The sequence below is a fragment of the Canis lupus genome, chromosome 3, assembly GCF_048164855.1.
Source record: "Canis lupus baileyi chromosome 3, mCanLup2.hap1, whole genome shotgun sequence".
NCBI lineage: Eukaryota > Metazoa > Chordata > Mammalia > Carnivora > Canidae > Canis > Canis lupus.
In genome coordinates this window covers 11261742-11285580 of record NC_132840.1, presented here as the reverse complement: position 1 = coordinate 11285580, position 23839 = coordinate 11261742, and the positions used below count along the sequence as shown (strand labels likewise).

Below are 23839 nucleotides of genomic sequence, written 5' to 3'. Positions count from 1 at the left end.
AAAATATTTTATTTATTCACGAGAGACAGAGAGAAAGAGAGGTAGAAACACAGGCAGAGGGAGAAGCAGGCCCATGCCGGGAGCCCGACGTGGGACTTGATCCCAGGTCTCCAGGATCACACCCTGGGGCAGAACGGCGCTGAACTGCTGGGCCACCGGGGCTACCCGACACCTTTTTTTTTTTTTTTTTTTAAGATTTATTTATTTATCTATGATAGACACACAGAGAGAGAGGCAGAGACACAGGAGGAGGGAGAAGCAGGCTCCATGCTGGGAGCCCGACACGGGACTCGATCCCGGGACTCTAGGATCACGTCCTTGGCCAAAGGCAGGCGCCAAACCACTGAGCCACCCAGGGATCCCCCGACACTTTTTTTAAAAAAGATTTTATTTATGTATTTGACAGAGGACAAACAGGGGGAACAGCAGAGGAAGCTGGAGAGGGAGAAGCAGGTTATCTTTTTTTTTTTTTAAGATTTTATTTATTTATTCATGAGACATGCAGAGAGAGAGAGAGAGAAGCAGAGACACAGGCAGAGGGAGAAGCAAGCTCCACACAGGGACCCCCATGTGGGACCCAATCCCAGGCCTCCAGGACCACACCCTGGGCCGAAGGCAGGCGCCAAACCTCTGAGCCACCCAGGCAGGTTATCTTTTTATGTGCAGAACTTAGCACAGTTTCTGGTATACAGTAAAATACTTAATAAATACTAGTTGAGGGGTGCCTGGATGACTCAGTCATTTGAACATCTCACTCTTGATTTTGGCTCAGGTCGTGATCTCAAGGTGGTGAAATTTCTCCCCACTCAGCCAGGAGCCTACTTGAAATTCTCCCTCTGCCCTTCCCCTTTGCTGATGTGTCCGCTCTTTTTCTCTAAAATAATTCTTAGGAAAAAAAAAAAAAACTTGAATGAAAGAATGAATAAAATGAGTTGCTGCATTTTTCCAAGAAAACAATGTAATGTTATCTTTTTAAAATAAGATTTCTAGGACCCCTGGGTGGGTCAGTGGTTGAGCATCTACCTACTACTCAGGTTGTGATCCTGGGATCAAGTCCCCCATCAGGCTCCCCGCAGGCAGCCTGCTTCTCCCTCTACCTATGTTTCTGCCTCTCTGTCTGTGTCTCTCATGAGTAAATAAATAAAATCTTAAAAAAAAAAAAAAAAAGATTTCTAAGAGATGTATTGAGGATTAATCTCAATTGTCTATGCCTTTTTGCCTTTTCCATATAATTTATTACAATTGGATATTTAGTATCCTGCACAATCTTAGAGTTGAAGGGACTTTAGAGATAAGAGGCTTACGTTACTATGTATTTATTGTAGAGAGGGACATACAAGTACCCAGTTTTCTTCTTCTTTTTTTTTAAAGATTTATTTTACAGCAAGAAAGCACAGGAGTTGTTGGGGTGCAGAGGGAGAGGAGAACCAGACTTCCTGTTGAGCATGGAGCCCCACATGGGTGCTCAGTCCCATAATCTTGAGATCCCGAATCTGGCTGAAACTAAGAGTTGTTTGTTCCACTGAGCTGTTTATCCAGCTCCCAGGATAAACAGCTCCCAGGTGTAATCCACCTGTTTATCCAGGTGCCCCCACAGCTTTTTTTTTTTTTTTTTAAAGACAATTTAATTTCAGTTTTTTAGTCTGATTAGCTGAAATTTTGTTTTTTGTTTTTTTTTTAAGATTTTATTTATTCATGAGAGACATAGAGAGGCATAGACTTTGGCAGAGGGAGAAGCAGGCTTCCTGCAGGGAGCCCGATGTGGGACTCTATCCCAGGACCCTGGGATCATACCCTGAGTTGAAAGCAGAAACTCAACCACTATGCCACCCAGGTGTCTCCAGCTAGCTGAAATCTTAACTGCAGTATAAATCTGAGGTTTCTTTGGTAGATCTGGTTCCTGCTGATTTAGTCTTGTGTGTATATGTATAGTCCTTGTGTTTGATACTGTTCCAGAATCAAATAGCATCCTCTTTTGATGTATGTGCCTGGAAGCTTGCTCTTGTATGCTGTGTTTATAGGCGCCCTGTTCCTTTCTGCCTCTACCAGTGACTGTGATTCCTGTCTGGAGGCCCTCTTCATATAGTTACCCTTGTGAGGTTTCACGTCCTCTTCTTGTCCTCTCAGTCCTGGAATTATTAATGGTTCTGGGGCAAGACTATCTCCTTTGTTGGTTTCTGTAAACCTTACCCACACCTTTGTACATAGTCTATTAAATTCTTCTCAAATTACTCAGGTTGTGGATGCTGTTTTCAGCTGGAATTGTGATTATTAGAGTCCCTGAATGGGCCCTGTGATTTTACTTACTTTTTAGATGTGAACAAATACATGTTTTACTGAATGATAAGATTAGTAATTTGGGTTTATTTTTATCTGCCTTACATAGAGGTTTATAGTAGCCTTTGAGAGTTTCTCTTCCCCAAATATCCCCAACTAGAAGATTAAGAGTGAAATATAAACAACTTTGCCACACTTCAATATTTTCAACTTCCTTCAGTAGAAATTATAAAATTATAAAATTATTTATACTGCAGTATAAATCTGAGGTTGCTTTGGTAGATCTGGGTTCCTGATACCATTGATATCAATGGTATCAATCCGAGGTGATTGTTTTATCTAACTAGACTGAACTCCATGAGGGCAATAACCATGTCTGTTTTTTTTTTTTTCTTTTCTTTTTTTCTTTTTTTAGTGCCAGTGTGTATCTTTAGTTCCTGTCACAGTGTTGTAGATATTCAATGAATATTTGTTGAAAGAGATTAAAAAATAACATAGTATTTTAATTTTTCTGCTGAAATACTGTAGGAGTGTATGATTAAGTTTGTTTACTTGGATATTTAGATATACTTAGATTTTATTCTTCATTTTACTGGTTTGTTGTTGGTTGATCCTGGGCCAGCGCCTGGTACAGCAAATGACAGTACTAGTTAGTATTTTTTTGGCTGTCTTTCTCCCTCCCATCTATCTCTGGTATGAATCCCTTGGAATTTAGGATACAGTCTGGATCTAGTTAGCACTAGAACCTACCGCAGCACCCGTTGTCTTATAAATAATTGTCAAATTGAAGTTCTGAATTTATGATTATGAGAGATGTTATGGCATAAACTGTAGTGAATGTCATTCTTCAGCTGTCCTGAACTTGTGTTCCTCTGAAAGCTTCTTTTTCTCTCTGGTACCTGGAGTCTACATACAGCACTCCCTCTGCCTGGGGTAGTCACATTCTCTTTTTTACCTTATAAATAATTTGTGTGTCCTTTGGGACCCATCTTAGACTTTTTTTCTCCTGAAAGTATCCTGTAATCTTGGCACTACTGACATTTGGGCTGGATAATTTTTTTTGTTATTGGGGGGACTGTCCTGTTCATTGTAGAATGTTAAGCATCATTCCTGGCATCTGCCCACCAGAGGCCAGTAGCATCCCCTCCAATCATGACAACCCAGGATGTCTCTGGTCATTGCCAAATGTCCCAAATGGGGCAAAATCACTTCTATTTGAGAACCATTCTAAAATTACCCTTTTACCAAATAGTATTGTAGTTGCCAGATTTTGCATTTGAGGGCAAGGACTGTACTTTTTTTTTTTGGTAAATCTTTAGCGTTTAGCTATTGTCTGATGTAGAAATATTTAGTAAATATTTGTTGGTGGATTGAACATAATTCAGTGTAATGGATGCCAGATATTTCATGACATACAACATACAAGCTCCATTGTAAACTGAGACCTAGATTAATTATTTAAATGTATAAAGGCTTCTGGAGGCAATTTTACAAACGAAATATATCTGATGTTTCTTATTAGTGGTATATGCACAAGTGGACACATGTTCCATACAAACTCTTTACATTGGATGTCTTTTTTGGTTTGTCTGTTGATTGGTTAGTTAGATCTAGCTTTTGTTTGGGTGTTACATGTTTTGAAGTTCAAGCCAGGAATTAATTTAGAGACATAGAATTTGTGCTGTCTCAGTATAGAATGCACAATGGTGTACCCCCCTGTAGGTGGAGGGGAATGGTTTTGTTGACTGTATATTTGCTGTTCATTGAAAGTCTTGGTAAAATAGCCTTCTGTTGTTAAGTTTTTTTTCTTGGACTTTTCGTCCTTTGGTGTATTTCTTTGTATGTCAGTAAATATTAATATTTTTGTGATCTTGGGCACTAGCTTTTTCCCAAAGGCTGAGACTTAGTAAGATTTGAGGAACCAATGGGAGAATATTTTTTAATTTGGTTCTAAATTTGATAATCTTTCCTCATCACTGCCCTGATGAGCTTTTTGGGAGAAATAGGCGTCCTTCTTGCTGTTGCTTTGTCTTTTTATCAGCCTACTTCTACACCAATATATAGATACTAATTTTATCCATTATCAGGTTCTTTCAGCTCTGCCTTCAAGATCTCAAATCCAGTCACGCTACCCTAGCCTAAGCTTTTTCCATCCCTTGTCTGGACTATAGTAATAGCCTTCTCCTTGGTCCTCTTGGTTCTATTATTATCCTCCCCTAATCAATTCTCCATACAAGCCAAAATGGTCTTTAAGAAATGTTGAATAAGGTCATGTTGTTTTTGTTTTTGCCTGTATTAGGAAATCATTCTGGGTTATAGTGTCAGCTAATCCATCCTCTAACTGGAATAATTTCAGCTTGAAAGTAGTAATTTCTTATCTTTTTCCAGGAGTAACAACACAGCATGCTGGGCTCTGGATTTAAAGCTGAGCGTTTACGGGTCAATTTGAGATTAGTCATAAACCGTCTTAAGCTATTGGAGAAAAAAAAAAGTGAGTAATACATGATTGCCTTATATTTTCTTTCCCAAAATACATCACTGGGTTTTACCACCCTAGTACTGGCTCCATCAGGCTAGTACTATGAAGTCTTAGGGATCCTAGATCCTTGAAGCTTTAGATAGATTACTGCTGCTCCTTGTGACAAGTTAGATTGAATCGTTCTGTTGCAGGGAATGAGTTAACATGACTTCTGAGGTGGGAATTTCTGGCTATAACAGCAATACTCTTTGCTAGACAAAAGAGCAAATTCTGGAGACTAGATGAGTTGGGACTAGATTTGCTGAGAGTGAGTGAACTAGGTTGTAGTAGGTAGAAACACTCACTTTGTTCTTGGGTTGGAAGTCTCCTGCAAGCCAGGGCCCAATGTACTGCTGCTATGTGACTGGATGGGATTTGTGCCTTAGCGGAACTGGCCCAGAAAGCAAGGAAAGAGATTGCTGACTATCTGGCTGCTGGGAAAGATGAACGAGCTCGGATCCGAGTGGAGCACATTATCCGAGAAGATTACCTTGTGGAGGCCATGGAGATCCTGGAGCTATATTGTGATTTGCTGCTGGCTCGGTTTGGCCTCATCCAGTCTATGAAGTAAGATATTTTGTCTTTTTTTTTTTTTAAATCTTAATCTAGGTATGATTTCTAGAAAAACTGTACCTGTGTATAGAATCTGATGGGTTTGGACATAGGCATACACCTGTATACCATCACCACAATCAAGGTGTGTTTATTAACATTTGTTATTTCCAGAAGTTTCTTTCTGTCCCCTCTCACACCTCCCCCATCCTTTTTTGATAAAAACACATAACATCAGATCTCTTATTCTCTTTTTTTTAAACAAGATTGATTTATTTTAGAGACAGCATGTATGCACGAACCAGGGCAGGGGGTGGGGAGGAGCAGAGGGAGTACGAGAGAATCCCAAGCCGACTCCCCACTGAGTGCAGAGCCTGACATGGGCCTTTAAGACTGTGATTGTGACCTGAGCCGAAACTTGTGTCAGACACTGAATGCACTGAGCCACCCAGGCACCCTTCTACTCTCTTAACATTTATAAATGCATAGTGTAGTATTGTTAATTATATGCATAGAGTTGTTCATCTCTGAACTTACTCATCTTGTATAACTATAATGAAATGAAATAAGAGACTTGAAAACTAAGATCAAATCACTTTTGAGAAAGGAAATTTGAGAAAGGAGTAATATGCAGTGTGGGGGGCCTAACACTAGGGGACTACTTCACATACCCAAGGGCCTTTTTTCCTAACAACTTTGTTGGAAGACCTGATCTTAATGTAGACAACTGTTCAAAATGAGGACTCTGAAATCAAAAGGTCTAAGTTTGAGTCTTGGCTCTAACATTTTTCTGACTTTATAACCTTGGGCTTGTCAGAGTTTCCCCAAAAGTAAAAGAGGATGATGAAAATGCTAAAGTCCTAGAATTATTTGTAAGATTCTAATGAGCTTGGTGGAAGAAGTTTAGAGGCTATCAAGTATATGATACAAATTGGAGGGTTTTGTTGGTTTATATATTTATAAAGATTTTATTTATTCATTTGACAGAATACAGGTAGGGGAGCAGCGGGCAGAGGGAGAGGGAGAAGCAGGTTCCCCACTGGCTAGGGAGCCTGATGTGGAGCTTGATCCCAGAATCCTGGGATTATGACCCGAGCCGAAGACACGTGCTTAAGTAACTGAGCCTGTTGGTTTGTTTTAAAGAATATTAAATTTTATTAATTTCTTTCCTTAATTAGGGAACTAGATTCTGGTCTGGCTGAATCCGTGTCTACACTGATCTGGGCTGCTCCTCGACTCCAGTCAGAAGTGGCTGAGTTGAAAATAGTGAGTACAGCGTTTCAGTGATGTTTGTAGTTTGTCATATTGTTAGGTTGGTTAACACAAGTCATTTCTGTTTATTTGACCAGATATTTTGTATCCTTCCCCATGCTGCTTTTGAAATAGGCTTTGTAAATTGGTCTACCTTCTTTTCAGGCCTGTTACGTAATGCAATAGAACAGTATTTTCAAACTTGAATAATTTTTTTAAGGAGCAAAGTTTTGCATATCTCCAGTTTTCTCTTATTTTTATTGTAATGTTATATAAGTATATTCATGTAAAGTTGTTACACAACTGTAAATGAGTAAAGTTAAAATCATACTAATTTAAGGTTACAGAGGTTTTGTTTCATTCAGTAATTCTACAAATATTTATCTGGTGTATGTTACAAGTTGGTGGGCACTGAGGGTACAGCAGTGAGAAAAATATGACACCAACCCTACTCTTGTAGCTTAAATCTAGCAGAAGAGATAGACATTGAAAACTTCCCCGTCACAACATGGATACGGCACTAGCCGCCATGATATAAATTCAGTTGAGTTGTTCTGTCCTTTTTTCTACATCTTTGCCTTTTTTATTTTATTTTCTCTAGATTGTTTTATCTCCTGATCCGTCTTTTGAAATTTCATTGTCTTCTGTATGTTTTCATTTTTAAGAGCTTTTTTTTTTTTTTTTTAGTTTTAAAGAACATTAGAGAGAGAGAGAATGAGCAGAGGAGAGAGGCACAGATAGAGGGCGACCCTGGGATCATGACCTGAGGTGGAAGCAGACACTCAACCAATTGAAGCATCAGAGTGCCCCTAAGAGCTCTTCTTAATTCTCTTAAATATTTACATCATAGTCTGTAGCTTTTGTTTCATAGCTATAATGTCTTTTAACTGAGAATATTACAGTTTCTTAGTAACTTTTCTTGTTCCTGTAATAATTTTCTTCTATTTCTTTTAAACTATCATATAGTGTAAAATCAGGCTTTTCACAAAAGTTTGGTGGCCTTGGCTGTTGGGTTATATTTAAAAGTGAGAAATTAAAACTCTCATGTGCCTGGGTAGGGCTTATTGCCAGATGCCTGTATTGTTGAATGATCTAAGCCCTTTCTTAAGGGAATTCTAGAGTATCAGGAATTAGTTTTCTTCCTCTGGATGGTCATTTCCCTCAGAGAGAAATCCTGTTTCCTACCCCAAGGGTGTAAGTTGTCTGTCAGAATTTCTAACAATCAGAGGAGAAGGAAGCCAAAGGTCTCGTTCTTCTCTTATAGAAGACTTAGATTTTATTTTTCAGTTGTCTTTAAGTGTCTCTGCTCTCTGTTGTGCTTGGAGTCCAGAATCCCTTTAGTTTAACTTCCCCAGAGAGTAAGCCTCTAGTATTCTGATCTGGTAGGAATGATAGTCATAGAGTTTGTGAGTAGAAGAATGGGAGAGTAGAGGCAACTCTTGCCTCCTTTCCTTTTCTTGGTAGAGTAAGCTCTGCACCCAGTGTGGGGCTTGAACTCATGACCTCGAGATCAAGAGTCCCATGCTTTACCAACTGAGCCAGCAAGGTGTCCCAGAGGCAGGTGTTTTTTTTTTTTTTTTTTTTAGATTTTATTTATTTATTAATGAGAGACACAGAGAAAGAGAGAGGCAGAGACACAAGCAGAGGGAGAAGCAGGCTCCATGCAGGGAGCCCAACATGGGACTCAATCCCAGGTCTCCAGGATCACAGCCTGGGCTGAAGGCGGTGCTAAACCGCTGAGCCACCCGGGCCGCCTGAGGCAGCTGCTTTTTACACAGACTTTTAACCTCCTCAGTCTTCTTTTAAAGTATGTATGTATTATGTATTTTTTTTTTAAAGATTTATTTATTTATTTATTCATGAGGGACACAGAGAGGCAGAGACTTTGGTAGAGGGAGAAGCAGGCTCCTTGCAGGGAGCGTGACGTGGGACTCCATCCTGGGTATCCAGGATCAGGCCCTGGGCCAAAGGTGGCGCTAAACTGCTGAACCACCTGGGCCACCTGCGGCAGCTGCTTTTTACAGAGACTTTTAACCTCAGTCTTTTTTAAAAAGTTTTTATTTAAGTAATCTTGTATCCAGTGTGGGGCTTGAACTCATGATCCTAGACCAAGAGTTGAATGCTCCTCTGAGCCACCCAGGTGTCCCAACCTCAGTTTCATTGTAACCTCTCCTGTATGCTTCCTTTATGTTAGGATTTATTGGGGCAGCCCCGGTGGCTCAGCAGTTTAGCGCAGCCTTCAGCCCAGGGCCTGATCCTGGAGACCCGGGATCGAGTCCCATGTTGGGCTCCCTATATGGAGCCTGCTTCTCCCTCTGCTTGTGTCTCTGCCTCTCTGTTTCTCATGAGTAAATAAATAAAATCTTTAATAAAAAAAAAAAAGATTTATTAAAGATGAAACAGATTTACATGTTTTTAAAAAGATGAACTCATAAAAGAACTAGAACTAGACAGATTTAAAAAATAAATCTCATAGTGGAAATGGCTACAAAAGCCATATAGAGAGTGATAAATTCATATAAGAAAAATAAAAAATTTCTGCATCATATAAAGCAACCAAAAACTTATCAAAAGACAAAGGACAAACTTATAAGAACCATGTCTACATGTGAACGACGAGTGCCTCCTTGTTAAGCTCTCACGTGTTGGGGCCACTCTGGTTCAATACCTAAACTATTATAGTAACTTCTTGAATCTTTCTCCTACACCTACTTTGGTTTCCTTTAGTCTATTCACCATTGCATCAGAATAGCTTAGAGTTCTGTTCAAGATACAAGTCTGATCCTGTTACTACTCCTTGCTTTAAAGCCCTTTAGTAGCTCCTATTCTTACAATAGAAACAAAATTCCCTTTTTAAAAAAAAATTTTAAGATTTTATTTATTCATAAGAGACAGAGAGGCAGAGACACAGGCAGAGGGAGAAGTAGGCTCCCTGCAAGGAGCCTGATGGCGGGACACAATCCCAGGACCCTGGGATCATGACCTGAGCTAAAGGCAGACACTTAACCATTGAGCCACCCAGGTGTCCCCCCTTTTTACTTCATTACCTAACATACTCCTCCCTCTGGCTCAACACTCACTTGATTTCATCTTGAAATTAGGATTGGCTCTGTTTTTCCACCAGAGGCCTTTGCACATGCTGTTTTTTAGAATGTTCTTCCTTCCCTCTTAAATCTTCGTCATCCCTTAGATCTCATTGAAGCATCTTTTTTTTTTTTTTTTTTAAGGAGGCCTTTTTTTTTTTTTTTAAGATTTTACTTACTTGAGAGAGAATGTGATTGCACAAGTGAAGTGGGGGGCAGAGGGGAAGGGAGAGGGAGAGAATCTCGAGCAGACTCTATGCTGAGTGTGGAGCCCTATGTGGGGCTTGATCTCATGGTCTTGAGATCATGACCTGAGCTGAAAACAAGAGTTGAACATGCTTAACTGACTGATCCACCAAGGCACCCCCTCTTACATGACTTTTTTGGTCAAATCTAATTTCACTGTTACAAGCTATTGACAGTCTGCTGTACTTTGCCTGGTTGACACTTACTATAGCTGCATTTATATCTTTATGTGCATGATCAAGTAATGACTGTTTTCCTCAGAGACTATAAAACTATGTAAGAGTAAGAACAATGTCTATTTTTGTTCATTGTATTTAGAGCATATATCATAAAGTCTGTAATAGAATTTGGTACATAGCTACAGCTTTGTGGATGGATGAACACATACGAATTCACATATACCCCCTTAAAGTTTTACAGGCCGCATGTTTGTTTTGAAATCCAAGAATAGAAGCATGGTTACTGATGATGGGAAGCTTGAAGCAGTCTGTTGGAATGATTTCCATTTTTCTCTGACTGTTTTCTTTTTAGGTTGCTGATCAGCTCTGTGCCAAATATAGCAAGGAATATGGCAAGTTATGTAGGACCAACCAGATTGGAACTGTGAATGACAGGGTAATGAACATGCTTGTTAAACATGATGCAATGGGGTATGGGCATGTTATTTTGTATTGATTGTAGTGGGTCCTAATGTATGGCTGAGTTAATCTAGGGTTGCATATTTCATAGTGAGGGTGAGAAGGCATTTGGGCTGGCAGTGTAGTCCACTCCTTACCTTTTCCTTAAACCTGTGATTGTGAGGCCTTTGGTCCTTTTGTGCCTCTTACAATTTGTGGATGTAGAAGCAAGGTGAGGAACAGAGTGGATGAATTCAAATAGGGAAGGGTGGCATTATCAGTCTTACCGACATCTGGGTCGTGTGTAACCAGAGAACATGAGAGGGGCGTGGGTTTGTAATAATGCTTTGTGACTGAAAAAAAGAAATTTAACTGGTCAGAACCCCTTTTTCTCTTCAGTTTACCTGTAAAATAAGAGGAACAAAATTTAAGACAGGTTAGGCTTAGGCTCATTGGCATAGATTTTTAACCCTGGGTCTTTTACTTACAGCTCATGCATAAATTGAGTGTGGAAGCCCCACCCAAAATCCTGGTGGAGAGATACCTGATTGAAATTGCCAAGAACTACAATGTGCCCTATGAGCCTGACTCTGTGGTCATGGTAAGTTTAGAGCTTTTTCAGAATACAAAGGGAAATGAATCTCTGGATATCACTTTCTTAAAAAGTAACCATATTCTTTGCACTAAAGTTTGTGGGAATTTAAGCCTTTGTCCAGTCAGTGCCTTTTTGGGTAACAATAAATATGCCTGCATTTCTTAGTATTGAAGGATTAGATGAGATGAATGACTGGAAAGCACTTTGAAAAGGTACAAACCTTGATACAAATAGAAAATGGCACTATTGCTGCTTTTTTATAAAGTTCAAGGAATTGAAGAAGTGCCTCAAGACCTCGAATGGATTCTGAAACCTTCATTGGGTGCCTGCTGTGTGCTAGACAATGTACAGAAGGCTGTGAACACAGATAAAACAAGGTCACTGTCCTGATGAGGTTTACACTGGAAGGGGGGCAAATATACAAATAGTAATGATTCAGTTAAGGTCAGTGGGATGTATCATTCAGCTTTGGTGTGCTGCTCAGGCAACTGTCCCCCATCCCAAATACACGCACTTAAGGATAAAAGCATTTATTTCCCCAGCTCTTGAGAATATCGATGACTGGTGACTCATACACAGCTGAGTGGCCCTCAGAAGAAAGCTGCTTCATCCAAAGTCTTTCCTGCGGGAGAGCCTGTATTCAGTACCTTGGTTTTAAAGACTCTAGGGTACCTGCTACAGGGCCATCCCAGCTCCTTAATGAATTGAGCAGTCCGTGTGACTATACAGCAGCCCAGCGTTTTCTTCTTCCCAGCCTTGCTTCCTTCACTTCCCCTCAGGTCTTTATCCCAAGGGACCACCGCAGTAAAACTCCATACTGGTCTCCATCTCAGGGTCATCTTCTGGGGGAATCTAGCCTATGATGTGGGTTAATGATAAGAGTTTCTCTCTCCTTCTCAGGCAGAAGCTCCTCCTGGGGTAGAGACAGATCTTATTGATGTTGGATTCACAGATGATGTGAAGAAAGGGGGCTCTGGAAGAGGAGGAGGGGGTGGTTTCACAGCACCAGTTGGTGGACCTGATGGAACAGTGCCAGTGCCTATGCCCATGCCTATGCCCATGCCCTCTCCAAGCACTCCTTTTTCCTACCCACTTCCAAAGGGACCAGTAAGTATACATATAAATGTGAGCTTAAACTATATAAAATATAGATGATGTATGAGTACACACAGGAGTTGTACGTTGTCAAGAAGATTCAGCAGTGACAACACTTGGTATTAGTGATCATATTGTGAAATAAAAACATTGGGATTTGGAGAAGGTCTTTTGGTTTGTGTTTAGTTAATGATGTGGGAAAATATATAGAGAGAATGCTATATAAACTTGTTCTCATAGGTTTACTGACTACCTTTGGGACCTGTTGCAGGAGGCATACTAGTAGTTATTTCCAAAAATGAATACTCCTTACTACCAGGAAAACCTCCTTTGTAGACAAGGTGAAGGTCATTACTAGTGATAGGAAAGTTTGATTAGAATCTTCCCTTGTAGACAGCAAAGCAGTTGATTAGTAATTTGAAGACTAGCCAGCCTTTGGCTATAGATCTTTAAAAATCTGCAATCCTTCTGGGGCATTTTTTTTTTTCTTTTGGAGCTCTTGCATATATACATATATTGAATATATGTCTTGAATATTCACATTGAATACGTGTAGGTATTTCTCCCTTACCATACACAGACCTCAGAAATTAGATAGGGGCTGTTTCTGATGTTGCCTTTGTCCTCTTGCAGTCGGATTTCAACGGATTGCCAATGGGGACTTACCAGGCTTTTCCCAATATTCATCCACCTCAGATACCAGCAACTCCCCCATCGTATGAATCTGTAAGTGCATGAGCGTCTTTTGTAAGCAGCAGGAGAGTGAATCCCATGAAGAGAGAGCAAAATAATGGCCACAGGGAAGGCAAAGTTTTGATCAATTCCTAGTACCAGCATTGCTCTTGCTTTGGATTTTTGTGTTGCTTTAACATTATCCTGGAAATGGGGTGGTGGTGGCGGCGGCAGCAGCATCATTGGTGGCAATGCTTTATTTGCACTTAAGCCAGGAATCAGGAGGGAGCTGCAGATCTCCTAGAAAGTTCTAATAGGGCACTTTATAGTCTTTTGGGTTTTTGTTGTTTCTGTTTTTTTGAACTAACTAGGCAGAGAATTGTATTGAGCTGGTATAGTCTAGCTGCTAGAATATCATAATTAAAATACCAGTTTTGTAAATTCAACAGTTTGTCTTCATCAGAAGTGGCCAGTTAGTAAATTTCACACTATGGCATTAATTTTACATTTTAGTCTTATAGACGAAACTTGTTATAAATGGTGGTAATCATGCCTTGAACTGAATTGTTGGTGTTGGTGTTTGCACCGCTTTGAGTCAGAATTAGAGGGCTACTTTCTGTCAGCCTTGTTTCCTCAGCTAGTATGTGCCTTTTGAGACCTATTTCCATCTGATGCATTACAGAGAAAACAAATTGGTAGGGTATTTGCTGGGAGAGTACCCTGTTCCTGAACTTGCTTAGTGTTCTTTCCTTTGGCTTTCCCTTGGGCCTGGGTTTTTCTTATGTTTCGATCTGCATGCATTGAAGCATTGCCCACAACTGTTTCCAGGATATGAGGTAGAAGATCTTCAGTATTTGAGGACTTGTTTCTTGGAGATGAATTCAGTGGGTTAGTGCTTTCTCTCTGCCCAGAAGGTGAAGGTATCAAAGAGAGGTGTTATGGTGTGGTAAGAATTTTCTTTTTCTCGCTTGGTGGTTATGTGTTTAACATGGTAGTTGATCGGAAGATAAGGAAGGAGTACAGGGGGTGGAGGGGCAGTTTCTTTGGAGCAGGTTCTTTTGCTTCTGCTGAGCAGCTTAGCTTTTGGAGAACATAGGGGTTTATATCAGTATTAGTACTTTATCCAGTAATGACATTGCTTTCTCCCCCAGTAACAGTTTTTGTATTTCAGGTTGATGACATTAATGCTGATATGAATGTCTCTTCTGCACAGATTGTTGGTGAGTATGAGTCAGAAACCCTCATTGCTGAATCCTTTGCGGTTTTCTCATTGCTGTTCCTGCCTCAGAAATAGTGTTCATGTTTGTGGCATATTACCCACATGCCCTCTTCTCTCCCAGAATGTAGATGATGTATAATGAAAGTAGAACTCAGCATTTCCCTTGCCCAAAAAGAAAGTATCTCTCTGGCTGCAGAGAATCTCCCAGAATCTCCTTGTTTCTGTTAATGGTATCATCATTCTTTCAATCTCAAGTTCTTTATGTACCTGCTGCTTCAACTTCCACTGTACCTAGAAATACCGAAAGAGGTAGATTAATTGGTCTATCCAGATACATATTTTTAAACTTGAGCATTAAAGAGGGAGCAGTAGATAAAACCATAAATGAATAGCTCCGTGGCCTTTTCACAAAGCAAGCATGCTCATGTGGTCATCCACTCAGAAAATAAAACACTACCAAGCACTACAGAAACCCTGGGGGATGGGGTACTTTCTTAAATTAGAGATAGGTAACCTCAGTAAAACTGGTGTAGAACATTTTCATTACCTCAGAAAGTTTCCTTACGATCCTTTCCAGTCTACTCTGTCAATCCACTCTCTACCTTTGAGGCAAACACTGTTCTTTTTTTTTTTTTTTAGATTTTATTTTTAAGGAGAGACCAAAAAGAGCATATATATGTGTGAGGTGGGAGGGAGGGAAAGAATCTCAAGCAGACTCCATGCTCAGCACCGATTTCAATATGGGACTCAATCCTATGACCCTGAGATCATGACCAAAGCCAAAACCAAGAGTCAGGTGCTCAGCTATCTGAGCCACCCAGGCACCCTCTTATGGGAGCTGACCTTTGTGAAAGGGGACAGTGAGTGAGTGCTCTGTGTACCTAGTCCCAGGTACCACACTTTGAATTTCCCTTAATCTTTTCTCTCACCTTAGGAAAGTGTAACAGGTAGGATTCAACTATATTAAGGAAATGTAGATCTTGTCCTGAAAATTTTTACTGACCTTTAGAATTATTAATCTTTTTTTTTTTAAACCGTGTTTTCTCTTGTATTTTTATTGTTTCTGCCAAAAGGGCTGGTGGGCTTTGAGGATCTGAGCCACTTACTTCTCAGGTGTTTGTAACACTGTGCTTGCTCCTTACCCTAATTAGGTCCTGGACCCAAGCCAGAAGCTTCTGCAAAGCCCCCTTCCCGACCTGTGGATACCTATGACAACTTTGTGCTACCGGAGTTGCCATCTGTGCCAGACACACTACCGACTGCATCTGCTGGTGCCAACACCTCAGCATCTGAGGACATTGACTTTGATGATCTTTCCCGGAGATTTGAAGAATTGAAAAAGAAAACCTAGGTCTTATACTAGGCAACCTCCAGGCTCTGGGATTTGAGACTGAGTTATTTCTCCTTGTAACAAAGAATCTCCATGAAATTCTTTTTCATCTCTTTACCATCACTGAGCACGCTCTTCCTCTGGGCTCTCTTCCTGCTCTAAATTCTGCTGCTTTCCAGTTCTTTTTTGCTCCTAAGAGACTAATGATTAGAGACTATGAGGCCAGAGCAGCTGACTCCTGGCAGCTGGGCTTGTGTCCATCTCCTTTGAGTATGAGCCCAGGTTTTCTCATCACCTGTCCTGTCTCCCCACAGGGAGTGGGAAGGTGAAAGCATTATGAGGAGAGCTGCCAAAGATGGCTGGACATGGAGAAGAATACTTCATGAAGTCTCTCAGCCCTGTGCTGAAGTTCTAGACTTAGAAACAAACCCCTCGATACAGAGGGATTTGTGGTGAGCAAAAATCAAAGCAAAGGTGTGCTATGAATGGGAGAGACTGATTCTGGAAGCCACTGTAACAGTTCTTGGAACCTGGGTCCTCTCACTGGCATATACACTACTCCTTGCTGCAGGGCACTGTTCTACTTGGACTACCTGGATCCAGTTGTGACGTTTTTATGGAAAGTTGAAGGCTTCTCTTAGTTCTACTGGATTCTCAGGGAGCCCTCTGTGGCCTTTTGCTTTGAGTGCTGTGTTTCCCTTTTACCAGAGGGCAGCACTGCATAAATTCCTGTTTTTCCCCATAGCATGTTCTGTTGGATTGCATTTACTGGCAAAGAAAGGACAGATCACATACTGGGCAGAAGTCACCATTCAAGGCTAAGGTGGGCTTCCAGTTGCCTTAATAGAAGTACTCAAGTCTCTTGGGTAATGAGCTGGAATGCCCACAGAAGAGGGGTTCCTGTTTTCATTTGAAAACTTTATGATTAAGAGAACCTTTAAAAACTGATTTCAAGTAAGTTTTTGGTGCCCATTAAAATGGTGGCTGTGGTTCACTACTTTCCTAGATGGATGAGACTCTTACTATTATAACTTAACGTGTTCCTTTGCCCCCTAGCTGAGGCCATCCTTCCCCAGAGGGATGGCATTGGGATCAAAAGATAGGACTCTGGCTTCTGTGTAGTGTAAATGTAAACACCTGTTTCAAGCAACTTTAATGTTTCTGATTGGTTTGTATTTCATAGCTCAGTAGCTGATAATAAAGTTAAAAATTCTGTGCCCTGCTTTCTCCACTGGTTTGGCCAAACGATGAGGTGCAAATCTGGATTTTAGAGGAGAGTATTTTAAGCAAGTGACCCACGCTGGGCACAAGCCAGACCTTGCCTTTGGTTCCTTAGGTAATATGGATGCTTGAAGCAGCAAGGAGTCCATTTCTCTCTCTGTTTCAGCCCAGATAGCATTTGTGAGTTTCTTTGGTTACTCCTCTGGGACAGGGCTCTCCATTAGCCAGACCTGATCTTATATAGCCAAACCGTATAACTTTGATTTTAATAAACTGCAGTGAGCTCACCTCTGGCTCATACATATTTCCCATAGCCATGCTGAAACCATCAGTAGCGTTTTTTCACTTGGCTCTTTGGCAACAGAGCTGGATTATCCTGTATCACTCTTTTAAAGATTTTATTTATTGGAGGGGGCAAAGGGAGAAGGAGAAGCATACTCCCCACCGAGCAGGAGCCCGATGCAGGGCTCCATCCCAGGACCTGACCTGGGATCATGACCTGAGCCACTTCGGCACCCCTGTATCACTTGTAGTGTTAACCCATTCCTGACAGAAATTCATAACTAGGAACTTGCAGCCATGGGGATTTTGATTCCTTAGTGATTTACAAAATTAACAGTATATTATAAACCAATAATTTTCTAAACTAACCCATGCAAAGATAAGTAATAATATGCTAAGTAGTAATAAGCCAGGCTAGGAAGTAACAGAATTAAGATAGTTCATCTTTTAAAACCTGTGTTAAAAAAATAAAATAAAAAATAAAACCTCAGTGTTAATGGCCATTGTTATCATGGCTGTTTACTCACGTGTTCTGGTGCTGCTGGATTCCCAGCAAACTGGAGAGCTTCTGTAGCACCATATCTATCAGTGTACCTTCTTTCAGAGTCTATTGAAAGACAGGAGAGAAGTGAGTGAATTAAATTAAAATTGATGCTAATGTTGGAGGGGGAAGGTACCAAAAGAATAAAAAAGTGTTAATAGTAAAGATACTGTTTCTTTTAATGATTTACTGTCAGGCATTGGAGTGTGTCTGCTACTTAATAATTGAGGACCAGCTATTTATAGTAGATTTAGAACATCATGTAGTCTTGGTAAACCGGGTGTCCTATGAAAATGACTGCCAGAGCTAAAGGGACTATGCTGATACTGTGCATTATGTCAGCAACAATTCAGCTTTTCTAATGATAAAATCATGACAAATTTATATTTCAGTTACTGAGTTAGTTACCTACCTTAAGGGACTTTCTTTCTTTACCAAAGGCCATGAGAATGACTGAAACAAAAAGGTTAATGATCACAAGTACCATCAAGAAGACACTGGTGATTATCAGAAAGGAGCCCAGGATTGGGTCTAAAGCGATAACCTGGGAAGAGACAATAGAATATTTTGAATTTAAATATTGACAGTTTAATTTCTACTTTAAAAATATAAGTTATATGCTAACATTTGGGATATATTCACATAAAATATTTGGTGGAAACTAAGGAGAACAAAACTTTGAAAATGCTTTTGAGTGGACAGAACTTCACAAATGACAAACTTGATGGGTATAAAAATAATGGACACTTCAGAGCTTTCACAAGAAAGGTAAGTCATAGTGGCACTATAAATGATTCAAAGCCCATATGAATTTTGGCAGTTCTGGAAAATGTAACTAAACACAGAAGCTTGAAAGAGCAAAAGCATATTGAAAGAATAAATATCAGAAATCCTAAAAATTCTGCCATACTAAGAACCTCTATAAACACAGAAGCATTCCAATAGAATTAAACAGGTTAACCATAAAAAAACTGGCTTTTATTTTAGTTTTGAGGGTTTTTTTTTGGGGGGGGGGGTTGTATGCTATGTTTAAAGTATGAGGACTGAGTTTTGCCATTCTTTTTAGCATAGACCATTCTCAAATACAGGGTTACTCTTAGAGTACTTTTTTTTTTTTTTTTTAATTTTTATTTATGATAGTCACGCAGAGGGAGAAGCAGGCTCCATGCACCGGGAGCCCGACGGATTCGATCCCGGATTTCCAGAATCGCGCCCTGGGCCAAAGGCAGGCGCTAAACCGCTGTGCCACCCAGGGATCCCTCTTAGAGTAGTTTCTATAAGTATTTTAATTTACATGTGTAACAAATGATGTTTATTTTCCCATGGTATTGGCTCATTCACTATTGCCACTAGGATACTGTTTAAAAAACAGCAGCAGCCTAACAACTCAGGATAAATGCTTATAATACCACTGGTGGAAATCTTCTGTATGACCAGATATTGCTTAATTATAGATACTTTTAGGTCAACCGTATAACTTGTAAAATCTGAGTCTGTGTTGCTAAGACTTGTCCCTATAAGTATACTCCATTTTCCCTTCATATCATATGATTATGATTAGAGCAGAAAAGAGGGTTTTTTTTAAGTAGAAAAGGTGTTAGCAAAAGCTTATTGTTTTTGTTATTTCCTTAAGAGTCTTAGGGAATGAAGCTTTCACCCTTGGAATGCATAAAGTACTAACTGAACCTAAAACCATAAAAGTTCTTTTGTAGATCTTAGGTGAGAACTTTTCACAACAGAAACTATTAAGAAACTGTAAACTTGCCATTTTTATTCCTAACACTTGAGTTCTAGATTGTTCAGAAAGTTAAACTTCATGAAAGTCTTAAGAGTTCAACTAATTTAAATAGTTTTTTATGTCCTGATCAAACCTATATCTTGGGCGAGGTGCCCAAATCCTCGGGGAGAGAACAGCCTCTCTGAAATGAGCATTTATTAATTATGAACAGAAATATTGCAGCTCTTTTTGGAATTGTATCTCCCTATTTTTCTTAAAAGTCACTTTTTAAAAAAAGTCTTTTTATTTATTTGTTTGTTTGTTTATGATAGAGAGAGAGGCAGAGACCTAGGTAGAGGGAGAAGCAGGCTCCATGCAGGGAGCCTGATGTGGGACTCCATCCTGGGACTCCAGGATCACACGCCCCGGGCTGAAGGCAGGTGCTTAACCGCTGAGCTACCTGATGTCCCAAGTCACTTTCATTGTACACTTTAAAGGGCCACTGAGAAAGCAGTGGGACGCCTGGGTGCCTCAGCAGTTGAGCATCTGCCTTTGGCTCAGGGCGTGATCCCAGAGTCTCAGGATTGAGTCCTGTATCAGGCTCCTTGCATGGAGCCTGCTTTCCCTGTCTGTGCCTCTCTCTCTGCCTGTGTGTCTCATGAAAAAATCTTAGAAAAACAAGCAAACAGCAAATAATGTTATTAATCTGGCTAGGTTATGAGAGCATAAATTCAGGCCCGGGGGTCCTGGCAAAAAGATTGTCAGGAAATTGGGACTAGGTGCTTGGAAAGGACACATTTCTGAGAGTAATAGCCACTCAAGTCATATGCATAGATAGCTCCATAACATGGGAAGGCAAAAATATCTACACGCTCCCCCTTTTCTAGTGTGCAGTGGTACAGAAGGAACTGGTTTTATAAGCAAATTCTCCCCTTAGGTATAATAAAACAAATGGAATCATTCCTGCCGGGAAACCAGGATGGTTTTCACCTCCTCGTGATGAGAGATTCCCATTAGGAGACCAACAACAGTCACTGTGGAGCTGAAGAAAGTTCTGTAGTCAGAAATGCTCCATCCGAACAGCAGGTTAAACTGAAAAGGAGAAAGACTAGTCAGAGGGTAGAGTACTGTAGAGCTGACTTCAGTTCTTTCCCAGCTGGCTTGATAAGGAGCCCAACATTGGACCAAAGGGGAATGGAAATCAAATGCCTTAGTGGCTATTCAAATCTCTGCTTTAAAAAGAAAAAAATTTCTCATAATTACGTAGCATTTTTATATCAATTTATTTGGTCTTCACATCAACCTGTGAGCTAAATTTTAGAGGAGATCAATGTCTGCATTAAATCATATTGCTAATTAAGTATGAAGCTACGACTACAAACCAGCTTGCTTACTCCACTGTTCTTTCCAGAACTGTCGACTTGAACTGGTGGTTTTCCCTACAGTGCTTTCTCAGGGAAGGAGTGTGATTCCAAGGCCAGAGCATTTAGGAAAAGACAGACACTGGGAATGAGGGCTTACAGCAATGGCATAGCCCGTCAGCAGGATGAGGATGACCAGCAAGAAGCCCACCACCTCGTCCCAGGCTTTGCTGAGTGTTGTACCGATGACCTGCAGCCTGGGGATATGGTGCATCAGGTTCCACAGCCGAACAGTTGCCAACAGAACCAGGAAGCCCATAAGGTGAATGGCTGCTGAGTTTACTTTTATTGCCTCACGGAAGCTGATGAACCTGTACCAAGGAAGGCCGACAGCAGAAGTGGATGCCATCTGCCGCAGTGCTTCCCCTGCTGACCTGCAGCAGCTCTGTGCGTCCTGTTAGGTCAAACACTTGTTGATGTAAGAACTCTCCTTTCCAGCGTGACCTCTGGTCCTTGTGGATGTGACACCATTGGCCAAAGATCATGGATTTGGTTGGGAGACAGCTGAAGAAACCCTGAAATACGACCCCTAGCAGATTACTCAAAATTCAACCTGCAAATCAAGGGCAGCTTCCTCCACTGCTCTGGTTTGAGTTCAATCCCTCCTCTCCTTCCTCCTTAACCTAATGAGATGTGCCATTATGCTAGTCTGTTTTCCATGACACTTTAATCCTATATTCTCTGGGAGTAATTGATTTAATAGGTTTAACAGTGCTGAAAGCAGAAAGATGATGAATAAACGACATGAGGAGTGTTAATGTGAGGAACATACTCATAATCTTGTGTTGCAGCAACTAAGTAGGTTACTTGGAAAGACTCCCATAGATGGAGCAAGTTGGCGCTTGATCACAATGGTTTCAGTGTCTAAGGCCGAGGCAGTGCCATACAGCAAGATGGACTCCCAACTGTCAACACCATTTAAACTGTACAGAAACTGTGTCTCTGCATAAGTGACCCTCTGTAAGGCTGACCTGGGACAGTTTCTCATTACACAGATTAGCAATCCACACTACTAGCCACTGAGAAAGTAAAAGTACCATGTGGCAATACTTAGTCTGGGAAATAGATTTCTTCTCCATGGGAAACACCAAGAAGGTACCCAGAGGGGCACCAGGATGTCTCTTATTAACAGATACCCAAATGAATGAACATTCCTACAAAGAAAGCAACCCTCTTTGGATTTAGAAAATGCACTGTGGGGGGATCCCTGGGTGGCTCAGCGGTTTGGTGCCTGCCTTTGGCCCAGGGCGCGATCCTGGAGTTCCGGGATCAAGTCCCACATCGGGCTCCCGGGATGGAGCCTGCTTCTCCCTCTGCCTGTGTCTCTGCCTCTATCATAAATAAATAAATCTTGAAAAAAAAAAAAGAAAATGCACTGTGTTGTGATTTTATTTAAAGGAGTTTTTTTTTTTGTTTTTTTTTGTTTTTTTAAGATTTTATTTATTTGTGAGAGAAAGAGCAGCAGAGACAGGCAGAGAAGCAGGCTCCATGCAGGGAGCCCGATGTGGGACTCGATCCCAGGACTCCAGGATCACGCCCTGAGCCAAAGGCAGACGCTCAACGCTCAACCGCTGAGCCACCCAGGCATCCTTATTTAAAGGATTCTTTGGCCAGGGTGCACAGTATAACTAATTCCAGCTCCTTGCTATGTGAAATTTAAATGCATTATCCTTGACAAGCACATACCTATTATAAAGGCAGAAGAGCTTTTCAATGTGATTAGCAATACAGTTTCTTGTTTTCTCAGCTGGGGACATTAGTACGAGGTCTATGTTTAACTCTGGTATTATACAAATATAGGTCTGTAGAGCAGTGGAGGAGGAAGGGGACTTTGAAAGAATGCTTCTGTGTAACTGTGAAACTTTAAACATTGAAAAGAAATAGCTTGTGCTGCTCAGGCTCCTTACCTGTCACGGTCATAGTGGTACTGTGCCATGTTTTTCTTACACAGAGAAGTAAGCTTCACCTCCAGACCCAGGAGGACAAAGCTAATAAGGATTATGCTCATGTCCAGAATGTTTCTTTTCCTAGTGAAGAACCTCCACCTCTGCTGTTTCAGCCGATGACCCTACACACGGACACCACAGTCACTACTGCTTGCCTTAAGGATTAGCCAGGTCTTTCCCTAATGAAATATTTTAACACCAGCAAAAGACTAAGCTGTGTACTTGTCAAATCTAACTTGGACACAATGGGTTATGGTCTTGGTTCTGCTCTAGAGTCACAAAGAGCTGTGGCTTACAGAAAAGGTGGCTTCCTCTAATACAACTTTCTTGGGTATGTTCATTCCTTCATTCAGGTTGCTTAAATTTAAGAAGGTCTCCAAATTAGTTATTGAGCCTGAAGATGTGTTGGCTTAAGATCAATTCGCTTTTGGTGCCATTACCTGTACTTTTGAGTATTTGTTCATATTTTCCATTCTTGCTATTACCTTATATAGGGATAATGCAACTGTACAAAAAATAGTATTCTTTCTACAGACTTAATTCCTTAACTCTGGGAAACTGGAAGAGCTACTTGGTAGAAAGCAAGTCAGCCTTTAACTGAATTCAGGCCTTGGAAAGGAACAAAGTCATAGCCATTAATTCTAGTAATAGCTCATTGTGGAGCTCCCTGGATAACATGGGAAACCTTAGAATTTCTTACATCTAACACTTTAAATTCACCTGTATAAAGGCACAGTAACAGACTAGTAGGTAGTAGACGACTTGTGAGATGACAGACCAGGCAAAGTCCTTCTTTGCCTGAAAGGAAGTTAAAGTGTCCAACCTCAGCGAGGTGAAGAACGTACCTAACAACAACAAAAAACACCTGTGAGTCAAGAGTCTTTAAAGCTTGTGTCCTCTTCCTTTCAAACTCTGAAATGAGTGTAGCTGTTCCTGGATTATCTTTTTTTTTTTTTTTTTTTTTTTTTTTTAGAGTTTATTTGAGAAAGAGAGCACATGTGTGGGGAAAGAGACTCTCACGCAGACTCTCTGCTGAGCATGGAGCCCAACAGGGGGCCCAGTCTCACAAACCTGAGATCGTGACCTGAGCCGGACACTTAACCGACTGAGCCACCCATGTGCTCCCCTGGATCACCTATTTCAAATGTTCCTGAATCTCTACATTTCACATGGTATTTCCTCTAGAGCTGTCATGGATATTAACTGAGATCATGCACGCAGTCAGATGCACTGACTAGTTGTAATAGTGTTTGGAA

At 40.7% G+C, this 23839-nt stretch overlaps 2 protein-coding genes across 11 annotated transcripts in view; one reads left to right on the top strand and one right to left on the bottom strand.

The window, feature by feature from the left end:
- IST1 (IST1 factor associated with ESCRT-III) overlaps nt 1-16670 on the top strand; it is a 33537-nt gene extending 16867 nt beyond the window's left edge. For all 3 annotated transcript variants that reach the window (XM_072817543.1, XM_072817551.1, XM_072817558.1), the window contains 9 exons: nt 4666-4768; nt 5182-5362; nt 6526-6613; nt 10459-10542; nt 11035-11145; nt 12040-12246; nt 12868-12960; nt 14078-14126; nt 15277-16670. In XM_072817543.1, coding sequence (XP_072673644.1) covers nt 4681-4768; nt 5182-5362; nt 6526-6613; nt 10459-10542; nt 11035-11145; nt 12040-12246; nt 12868-12960; nt 14078-14126; nt 15277-15476 — 1101 coding nt within the window. In that variant the 5' untranslated portion in view covers nt 4666-4680 and the 3' untranslated portion in view covers nt 15477-16670. The remainder of the gene's footprint in view (nt 1-4665; nt 4769-5181; nt 5363-6525; nt 6614-10458; nt 10543-11034; nt 11146-12039; nt 12247-12867; nt 12961-14077; nt 14127-15276) is intronic.
- PKD1L3 (polycystin 1 like 3, transient receptor potential channel interacting) overlaps nt 10222-23839 on the bottom strand; it is a 70500-nt gene continuing 56882 nt past the window's right edge. For 7 of the 8 annotated variants that reach the window (XM_072817503.1, XM_072817527.1, XM_072817512.1 and 4 more), the window contains 7 exons: nt 23304-23428; nt 22545-22705; nt 20738-20948; nt 20207-20308; nt 17912-18043; nt 17486-17565; nt 10222-14416 (listed from right to left, as the gene is read on the bottom strand). In XM_072817503.1, the coding sequence (XP_072673604.1) occupies nt 14401-14416; nt 17486-17565; nt 17912-18043; nt 20207-20308; nt 20738-20948; nt 22545-22705; nt 23304-23428 (827 nt within the window). In that variant the 3' untranslated portion in view covers nt 10222-14400. Of the gene's footprint in view, nt 14417-17485; nt 17566-17911; nt 18044-20206; nt 20309-20737; nt 20949-22544; nt 22706-23303; nt 23429-23839 lie in introns of those variants that run through there. The other variant, XM_072817533.1, reaches the window with a different exon arrangement.